At 41.2% G+C, this 10,765-nt stretch overlaps 1 protein-coding gene across 4 annotated transcripts in view; it reads left to right on the forward strand.

Annotated features, from left to right (window-relative positions):
- The first annotated feature begins 1,026 nt into the window (after positions 1-1,026).
- Positions 1,027-10,765, forward strand: part of RBMS2 (RNA binding motif single stranded interacting protein 2) — a 68,867-nt gene continuing 59,128 nt past the window's right edge. The window contains exons 1-3 of one of the 4 annotated variants that reach the window (XM_081821895.1): positions 1,028-1,405; positions 1,506-1,573; positions 2,460-2,546. In XM_081821895.1, the coding sequence (XP_081678021.1) occupies positions 2,481-2,546 (66 nt within the window). In that variant the 5' untranslated portion in view covers positions 1,028-1,405; positions 1,506-1,573; positions 2,460-2,480. Of the gene's footprint in view, positions 1,406-1,505; positions 1,574-1,601; positions 2,547-10,765 lie in introns of those variants that run through there. The other 3 variants (XM_081821897.1, XM_081821894.1, XM_081821896.1) reach the window with 3 other exon arrangements.

A 10,765-nucleotide genomic window follows, 5' to 3' on the forward strand; every position in this document is an offset into this window, starting at 1 on the left:
ACTTCACATCATCCAATCTGGATTATACAATACCCACAGGGTATACACACTGGGAGATAGTAGAGTAATTAATAATAATGGAGCTAATACTTATTGAGTGTTTACCAAGTGCCAAAGACTTTCCTAAGGGCTTTAAATGTATTGTCTTATTTCACTACCATTCTAGGAAATAGATACTCTTTATTTATCCTGTTTTACAGGTGAGAAAAGATACAGACATGTGAGGTAATTTTCTGTGTCCCTCAGTTTGTGACAACTGAACTAGAACTTAGATTTGATTCCAAAGGCTAATGGAGTAGGTTTTATCTCCATTTTGCAAATGAGTGATTTAGAGATGTTAAGTACCTTGACATAAAGTCACATAAGTTATAACGATGGTGTCAGCATTTGAACTCATGGTCTGTCTCTCTCTAAAACTCATGGTTTTAACTATTTTACTTTTTTTTAAAGATTTATTTATTTTATTTGAGAGATAGAGAGCATCAGTGGCAGGGGCAGAGGGAGAGAGAATCTCAAGCAGACTCCACACTGAGCTTGGAGCTCAAGGGGGGCGGGGCACGACCCTGAGATGATGCCCTGAGCCAAGACCAAGAGTCGGGCACTTAACCGACTGCGCCACCCAGGCGCCTCTATTTTAAATTCTAAAATATTGAGCATCAAGAAATAAAGTAGGAGAACAAAACACCCTGAGAATGTTAGAGTTTTTAAAAAAATTAAAATAGGTTGACTGGCTTTATAAATCCCATTAGAAATCAGGTCTTAGAGATTAAGGTTTTTGTACCACATTGTTAGACTAAGGGAGAAGAAATCAATGAAGGGCCTAAAAGGCAAGGATGACTTGGCGTATAATGAATGAGAATCTCTGAGGGCAGAAAAGAGACTTTAAAAAAATATGGTAACACTGAGCGATGCCTTTAGTAATTTATGTATTGCATTTGGCTGCTGTTCTTCCAGTCTCCCTTGCGGCTCCCACATTGAGGCTGTTCCCACCCTTCCTGTGTCCCTTGAGCTGAGCAGGCACTTCCTGTCCTGTTGGAAATGAAAGTTAGAGGTTGGGGGTGGTGTGTGGTATGTGTGTATTTACTCTGCAGATTGTTAGTCCTGTCTGTCCCATTATCAGAGCAAAAAGGTGACCAGAAAACTGGAAGAGAGACTGGGGCTTCATTTAAGGGAGGATTTGGGCTTAAGGTTTGTTGTGGCAGAGCAGACAGGGTTAATTTGTGTTTTGAGAGAATATCTGTGATGGCAGAAGGTGACCTGAAGAAGGGATTTGAAGGCTTTGATTTTACATCCCTGTTTCATTTGGATTGGTAGGAATTACTGGGTATCATTCTTGAAGTTTTGGTTTTCTACAAGTTTCTTATTAAGGCTACTTCCACAGGTCATTACTTTGAAACTGTTTGAGGTGAGTGTTGTCTCAACTGTGTTAGGTTCTTCTTGCCTAAGGACTTTGTGTTTTCTTCTCTGTGAAGCATATGCTTTTTAAAAGTAATTTTTTCCTACAGCTCAGAGACAACTTGAAGCAAATATTCCAACTCTGTGAACTTCAGTTTGGGCATAAATTCCAGGTTTGGTGAGTAACTCTTAATTGTTTCAGCTTCGTGGACCTTGAAGACTAGAAAATGGTGGGGTAAAGAGTCAAACAAGATAGTTTACAGTTGTTGAAGAAACTGCTAGGTAGGCAGTTTTACCTCAGTAAAGCTGGGAGGAAAGAAAGGAAACTATTAGACACCAAATTTATGACATAGTCCAGTTTGATAATTCCTTCTTAAGTATGAAATCATGCCTGAGGGAATCTGGAAAGGAGTGAGAGACATTAGCCCATCGGCGTGACCGAAGACAAATAGAACTATCCGAGGATCTGAAACTAGTTACTTCCCATACTCTGTCTCAGCTCTATGGCAAGCTCTTCTGTTTGTTCTTTCTTTGTGCATGAAGATCACTGTAAGTATAAAGTGTGGGAAAAGTCCTGAGCTCATCTCACATATTCGTTTTCAGTATAGTTGACCTCACGTGTTCTCTGAGGCAGTGTGTCCCAGTGGCCCCTTTAAAATCAAGCTTGAAAGCTGTTTCTAAATCTTATAGCTCTAAGGCAAAAAAAAAAAAAAAAAAATCCTCAGTGTCTTTTCAGAGGAATCAGAACTTGTTCTTATTGGAAAAGGGGTGGAGTTGAAAGGGGTAGACCTAAGAACTTTTCTTTCTGCTTTAACTACCAAGACTGTGAAAAATAAAATAACATCTGGGGCATTAGGACCCAGTGGAAGTGCCTCATTCAGACTCTTGGTTAACTTCTCTCAGTGACGTAAACAAGCAGCCCTAGCTCATTCTCTACCCGCCCCCCCATTCCTCTCCCTCTTGCTCCTTTTCTCCCCCTTTCTCCTCCCCCTCCCTTTTCCCTCTCATTTTCTCTTTCCCCCTCTCTTCCCCCTCCCTTTCCCTCTCCCTCTTCTCTCTCTCAGCTCCCTTACATTAAAGAGAAAATGCTGCTATCAGTGACTTCCAGGCCTGGGATTTCGACTTTTGGCTATAACAAGAACAACAAGAAGGTAGGGAAAAGTGCTTTTTTGGAATCCAGCGACTTCCTTTCCTGGGGATCCGGGAGTGCCCTTGGCTTTAACATTCTTCGTGAGAGGGGATCGGAATTCCTCTCTACACTCAGCGCCTCTCCCTTTTCCACCACTTCTTTCGGCATCTTTTTCTCACCTGGTTTTGAAGTTCCAGCAGTTTACAGTCCCTGTGTGTGAGGCCTGAGAAGGCAGGGGAATTAAAAACAAATCAAGCTTGTAAGTTTGTATCTTTGTGAAATGAAGTTAGTTTGACTTCCTGCTGATATACCCAGTCTCCACTGGGATAATATGTCATCTCAAACCCTAGTCCCTTGCCCACTCCCTCCAAGGTTATTTTTATCTTTTTGATGAACTGTTTCTACTCCCGCCCCCCGCCCCCCCGCCCTTCCTTTCTGCCCACTCCACCAGCATTATCAGGTAGCTGAAATATATAGGCTGTGAAATCACAACAGCTTCATCAAGAACTGAGTATACTCTTCTAGACTAGGTAGAGACCCTACCTCACCCAGCCGGTAGGGAAGGAGTCCTAAGAGAGAACATACCTTGGAATTAAGGCAGAAAGCTCTGTGATTCTTTGGGTTCTGCTGCTGAGCTGGTGCTTAGACCTCTGCTGATAAGCCAGGCTCAGCAGGGATCCTTAGTCTTTGTGATTAACCCACAGTTGCCAGAGAATTGTGGTATGCTTGGGAGCATGGGCAGTCAAATGAGAGGTGGATAGTCATGCCCACATTCACCAGAGAATATCCTTGACAGTTTCTTGGCATTTCAGGGCTCGCAATGCTGATTAGGAGGAACTTCATACTGTAGGAGAAAGACCCTTTACCCTCTCTCTTGGCATATAGCTGTTTGAAGAAAAAAGATGCCATGGATGTGTAGGGATCTTTTGCCCATCTGATGGAGTGTTGGAGGGTTTGGGAAGGATTCCTGCTGCTGCTTTCTCATATATCTAAAGATACTATTATAGGTAATTTAAACAAAGTATCTGATCAAGGCAGTGGGTAAATGTTTAGACCCAAAACACTTAGTGTCAGTTTATAATGGTATTCATTCTGTTTATATCCTTAAGAAATATGGGTCCATATATGTTTGTTGGTTATACACATATACATATGAATATATAATTTTGATAGAATTTTTTAAAAGATTTTATTCATTTATTTTATTTTATTTTATTTTTTTAAAGATTTTATTTATTTATTTGACAGAGACAGAGATAGTGAGAGCAGGAACACAAGCAGGGGGAGTGAGAGAGGGAGAAGCAGGCTTCCCCTCGAAGAGGGAGCCCGATGTGGGACTCAATCCCAGGACCCTGGGATCATGACCTGAGCCGAAGGCAGATGCTTAACGACTGAGCCACCCAGGCGCCCATTATTCATTTATTTTAGAGAGTGCATGAGTGGTGGGGAGGGGCAGAGGGAACGGGAGAAGCAGGCTCCCTGATCTGCAGGGAGCCCAACGTGGTGCTGGGGGCTTGATCACAGGATGCTGAGATCATGACCCAAGCCGACGGCAGACGCTTAACCAACTGAGCCACCCGGTCACCCCCAGAAAGATATTTCATCTATTTTTATTCCTTTCAAAATTTATATTGTACTATATGAAACTTAATTTTTTTTTTCTCCAAGTCTCTCAGGTTACCTAGACCCATTAAAATAAAGTAAAAAGAATTCCAGAAGTTAGTTTTTTTCCTCTTAGGGGTTTCATGTATTCAGTGCTATCTAAAATCTTCTCTTAGCTGTCTTCACTCCCTTCCTATCTTGTAGTGTAGGAAACATTTAACCAGCTTCTAAATCTAGGATACCATAGGGGACAAAGAGTTATAATTGTGGCCTAGGATTCAAATCTCATTATCTCTTCTGATAACTTGTAAGGTTTGAGAAGCAAGCAAGAATTGTGTGGGTTCTTACAGGTCAGTGTTATGATGACATCACTTTGTGGCTGTATATATGACTCCTTGTGTGTATATATAGGTTGGTGAATATTGGGTATACTTAAAGCATTACTATGTTGCTCTTTGTCTTTGTGTTGACATGTAGTGCTTAATGTGTTTGTTTCTCTTTTAGGAAGAGTGTTTAGATGGATTTGTTCATGTAATTTGTAAATTTTTACACTCAAGGTTACGCATTTCACACTTTTTAAAAAGATTGTATTTATTTGAGAGAGAGAGAGCGTGCACACAGAGGGGAGGGGCAGAGCAAGAAGGAGAAAGAGTCTCAAGCAGATTGCGCTGTGCGTGGAGCCCATTGCAGGGCTTGATCCCAGCACCCTGAGATCAAGACCTGAGCCCAAACCAAGAGTCAGCCGCTTAACCAACTGTGCCACCCAGGCGCCCCCAAAGTTACATTTTTAAAATAACTTTTGTTTTTAGTAATAAATTTAAGACATGCCCATAAAAAAAGTAAGCATAAGGGGGTATATAAAATAAAAAGTTAAGTCTTCCTTTCCTGTCCTAAAGTTCCTTACCCAAATCCTACCCCTCAAGGAGAATAACTGGTAGCAATTTGGTGTATATATCCCGCTAGACTTTTCTATGACAAGGTTAAGTTTTAATTTTGACATTGACTTATTTGCCATTTCTATTAAGAACTCAGTTTCTCTAGTAGATCAAGTCTATGTGATAAAGTTCTTGGACCTGTCCACAATGTTTAAAAAACTGAAAGAAAGGACAATCAGAATTTAAACTTTTGAAAAATACAAATTCTAAATACCTGCTTTTATTGTCTGTCATTATGTAATCCAAAAATCTAGGTATAATAGATTTGTAAAGATCTGCTTTCTTGAAGGAGAATTTTTATTTTTTTATTTTTATTTATTTTTTAAGATTTTATTTATTTGACAGAAAGAGACACAGTGAGAGAGGGAACACAAGTAGAGGGAGTGGGAGAGGGAGAAGCAGGCTTCCCGCTGAGCAGGGAGCCCGATGCGGGGTTCGATCCTAGGACCCTGGGATCATGACCTGAGTCGAAGGCAGACGCTTAACGACTGAGCCACCCAGGTGCCCCGAAGGAGAATTTTTACATCATAATTTACTGTAGTCATCACTTCTAGTTTGTGGAGAAGTCATTACCAGTGAGCTCACAAAAGCTATTTATACACCAGTGTTGTGACGTTTTTGAAAGTGTATTAATTTTATTTCCTTGACTTTAAAAAGTAGGATTGTTTTATTTTGAAGCATATTTGTATACTTCACTTGTCAGGGAAGTTGTTACCTGAGGAGTCCACGGCATAGTTTTCTTACTGTTTTAGATTGTGGTAAATATAGGAATGCAACCAACGAATGTGTAATTCCTAATAAAGGTAGATTCTTTCTCAAGATGTAGTGTTGAATATCCATTCTTTTCTTGGCAGTTAAATAGTCACAGAAAGGGGGAATGTGGATTTCAAAGACTGATTTCTGCAACATAATGTAGTGCTTGTTTTAAAAACATCTGTTTTAATGGCCTTCAATTACTCTTTGGCTCATTTAAAAAAATTAAAATAAAAAGATCAGAGTTCTAGGGTCTCAACACTTTCAGTGTTTCAAAGAGTTGCCTCGGTAGAGAGATTTGAGTATAGGTGAGACTGAAAGAGGAAGTGTTTGGAACTAAAGGAATCTCAGACTTGTAAAGGGCCTAACCACGCCTTCCCTGACATCATCTTCCTGGCATGTGTTATTATAATTTAACTCCTCAGAGCATCAACAACTATTTCCTGTGGAAAAAAAAAAAAGAGATTGTGTTAACTTGGGATAATTTGCCTTGCCTAACCTATTTTGCATAAATTTCTTTTTCCTCTTGATCTTAACATATTGAAGACCAGTGTGGGAGGGAGTTGGAAGCAATGTTGGGAGTAGAACTGACTGGTGGACATTGTCAGATCTTCACTCTTTGAGAAGCAGGAGTTACGTGAAAGTTTTAAGTATTTACTCAGGAGAGAAAAAGTGGGAAGCAGTGCTATAATCATTTATACTTTTAACAGGGAAGGATGATTTTTGTGTGTTTACAACATTTTCAGCTAGTTTCCATCAAATCAAACTTACTAAAATGGAGGACTAAGAACTTTTAGGTCTAACATCTCTTGACTATTCTGTTGTCTGTAATAAAGGTGGGGCAGCTATTCTGTTGTCTGTAATAAAGGTGACTCAGTTCATTAAAGTTTAGTGGTAATGTCTTTCCTTTGATCCCTCCTTTACCTTTTGAGCCCTACTACACCAATTTATGCACTCATTACTGATTATCTTTACAACTATAATAGGGGGGCGCCTGGGTGGCTCAGTCGTTAAGCATCTGCCTTCGGCTCAGGTCATGATCCCAGGGTCCTGGGATCGAGCCCCGCATCGGGCTCCCTGCTCAGCGGGAAGTCTGCTTCTCCCTCTCCCACTCCCCCTGCTTGTGTTCCCTCTCTCGCTGTATCTCTCTCTGTCAAATAAATAAAATCTTAAAAAAAAAAACAAAAAAACTATAATAGGTATCCCACACGATCTCCTTGCCTCCTAGTTCTCCCTGCCTTGCCCCAAATAACTTTAAAGGACTTTTTAAGAAGATTTTTTGTTTGTTTATGATAGAGAAAAAGTGAGAGCAAACATGAGAGCAGGGGAAGGAGCAGAGGGAGAAGGACAAGCTGACTCTGTGCTTAGCATGGTGGCCGCCCTGGGGCTTGATCTCGGTACCATGAGATCATGGTCTGAGCCAAAAAGAAGAGTCTGTCGCTTAACTGACTGAGCCACCCAGGCGCCGCCACCCCCCAGTAACTTTATATTTGCTACCATGACAGTCTTCCAACAACCCAGCAGTTAGTCTAGTGCTGAGCATTTCTTGTATAAAAACATTTAATGGCTATATATTACCTGCTAAACAAAGCCCAAACCCTAGCCCAATACCCACTATTTATCCAGCCTTTCCTTTTTTTATTTAAAAAAAATTATTTTTATTTTTTAAAAGATTTATTTATTTGACAGAGAGAGAGATAGCGAGAGAGAGCACAAGCAGGGTGAGCAGCAGGCAGAGGGAGAGGGAGAAGCAGGCTCCCCACTGAGCCAGGAGAAGGATGTGATGCGGGGCTTGATCCCAGGACCCTGGGATCCTGACCTGAGCCAAAGGTAGATAGATGCTTAACCGACTGAGCCACACAGGTGCCCCTTAATTTTTATTTTTAATTTTTTTTAAGTGGGCTCCATGCCTGGAGCCCATTGCGGGGCTTGAACTCACAACCCTGAGATCAAGACCTAAGCGTAGATTGAGAGTCGGACTTAACTGACTGAGCCACCCAGGTGCCCCTATCCGGCCTCTGCTTATCTTCCCCACCTACCCCTCCTTGATTCCATTACCTACACTCTGCTTTACCCAGTTGTCTTACCTGCAATTCTCTGGGTATACCCTTGGATTACTGGTCTACATTTCTAATTCCATAAGAAAATATGCTGTAAGACAGAAAAATACAGACAAGAAAGAGAATGACATAAAATATAGATTAAGAGGTCAGATGGAATTATAATACAGATGTGCAAACCACAGAGTTCTATCCTGGAAGATGAGGACTGAAGAGTACCCATTGATTTTTTTAAATTTATTTTTTTTAAGATTTATTTGTGAAAGAGAGTGTGGGGAAAGGGGCAGAGGGAGAAGAGAGAGAGAGAATCTCAAACAGACTCCCTGCTGAATGCGAGGCCCGATGTGGGGCTCAATCCCATGACCCTGGGATCATGACCTGAGCCAAAATCAAGAGTTAGATACTCAACCAACTGAGCCACCCAGGCGCCCCAATACCCATTGATTTTTGTCACTGAAGAGGTGGTTGGCAATTTTGACAAGCAGTTTCAGAGTTGGGAGCAGAAGTGAGGTTGTAGTGGGTTGATGATTAGAAGAAGGTAATGAAGTATAGGTGGTATATATAGACTAATCTTTTAAGAACTTTAAGATGGAGAGCAGAACCCAATTAAAAAATGGGCAAAAGATATGAATAAGTATTTCTTCAAAGAAGATCCACAAATAGCCATGAAAAAGGTGCTCAGCATCATTAGCCATCAAGGAAATGGAAATCAAAACCACAATGAGATACCACTTCACACCCACTAGGATGCCTGTAATCAAAAAGGTAATAACATGCGGGGCGCCTGGGTGGCTCAGTCATTGAGCGTCTGCCTTCGGCTCAGGTCATGATCCCAGGGTCCTGGGATCGAGCCCCGCATCGGGCTCCCTGCTCAGCGGGAAGCCTGCTTCTCCCTTCCCCACTCTCCCTGCTTGTGTTCCCTCTCTCTCTCTCTGTTAATAAATAAATAAAATCTTTAAAAAAAAAAAAGATAATAACATGGAGTAATTGGACTCTTCATACACTGTTTGTGGGAATGTAAAATGGTGCAACTGCTTTGGAAAACAGTTTGGCAGTTCTTTGAAAGGTTAAACCAGTCAGGGTGCCTGGGTGGCTCAGTCGGTTAGGCTTCTGACTTCGGCTCAGGTCATGGTCTCGGGGTCCTGGGATCCACCCTTACCTGGGGCTCCTGGCTCAGTGGGGAGTCTGCTTGTCCCTCTGCTCCTCCCCCTCCTGCTCTCTCTCTCTCAAATACATAAAAAAATTAAAATTAAAAAAAAAACATTTAAACACAGTCCTAGGTATATACCCAAGAAGAATTAAAACATGTCCACACAAAAACCTGTGCACCAGTGTTATAGCAACATTATTCATAATAGCCAAAAAGTGGAAACAACCCAGATAGCCACCAACTGATGAATGGATAAATAAAATATTTTATGTACCCATACAATGGAAGTTTTGGAATTTTATTCACCAATAAGAAGGAATAGAATGCTGGTACATTCTACAAAATGGTATGAAATGTCCAGAATAGGCAAATCTATGGAGATAGCAGATTAGTGGTTCCCTAGGTCTGGGGGAGAAAGGGATGGTTGGGGGAAAATGGGGAGTATCTGGAAATGGGTATTGGGTTTCTTTTGGGGGGTAATGAAAATGTTCTAAAATTAATAGTGGTAATGGCTGTGAAACTGATCTAAATGCCACTGAATTTATACTTTAAGTGGGTTAATTACATGGTATGTAAATTATGAATCAATAAAGTTGTTATTTTAAAAAGATGAACAAAGAAATGAGATAAAGGCAGAAAGAGGATGGGGGTGATAGTGAGAATTTTCTTTAAAGATGGGAGACATGGGAGCCAAAATGTAAAAAGAATCATGGTGAGTTACTTGGTACTTATTTTCCAAATATATATGTTCCTGTTCTTGTTCCTTCTCTCTGATCCTTTTGTTTTTGCTGTGCCTCAAGTATTCAGCCTCTCTGCTCGTTTGTTGTTGTTGCTGTCCCTTCCTTTTGGAATGACCTTTCTGTTTGTTCCCTCCACCCACATTCATTAAACAGCTCCAGTGAGCTGGGCCCTGGGGCTAAGGCACGATTGTGGCTGTTCAATAGCTCACCTTTTTTTTTTTTTAAGATTTTATTTATTTTTTAGAGAGCGAGCGAGAGAGAAACAGCATGAGAGGGGAGAGGGTCAGAGGGAGAAGCAGGCTCCCCGCTGAGCCGGGAGCCCGATGTGGGACTCGATCCCAGGACCCTGGGATCATGACCTGAGCCGAAGGCAGACGCTTAACCGACTGAGCCACCCAGGGGTCCCTTGATAACAGCTTCTTAAGCCTACCTAGTAGATACTGAAAAATATGTATTCTAATAAATGTAATTAAGCTAATGTTAGGCATTAAATTAAGGTTAAAGGAAAGAAGGCAGCATCTTATATTCTATACAAATCATGAAATATGGAGTTAGATCTGAATTTAATTGTGGCTTTTGTGAATTATTAACTGTGTGGCTAGTTGCAAGTTTCTTAGGCTCTCTGACCTTGAGTTCTTCATCTTAAAATACAGATATACTTTATTGGTTATTTTGAGAATTGGTAATATTTGATAACATTATAATCATGCATCAGCATGTGTAAATGGACTTACTAGCATGTGTAAATGGACTTATTATTTCTTTTCTTCTCTTTTTTTTAAAGTAAGCTCTAGGGGCGCCTGGGTGGCTCAGTTGTTAAGTGTCTGCCTTCCGCTCAGGTCATGATCCCAGCGTCCTGGGATCGAGCCCTGCATCGGGCTCCCTGCTCCGCGGGAAGCCTGCTTCTCCCTCTCCTGCTCCCCTTGCTTGTGTTCCCTCTCTCGCTGTCTCTCTCTGTCAAATAAATAAATAAAATCTTAAGATTTTAGAACACCAGCAGG

This window comes from Leptonychotes weddellii, chromosome 5 (assembly GCF_054177405.1).
Source record: "Leptonychotes weddellii isolate Sample4059 chromosome 5, ASM5417740v2, whole genome shotgun sequence".
NCBI lineage: Eukaryota > Metazoa > Chordata > Mammalia > Carnivora > Phocidae > Leptonychotes > Leptonychotes weddellii.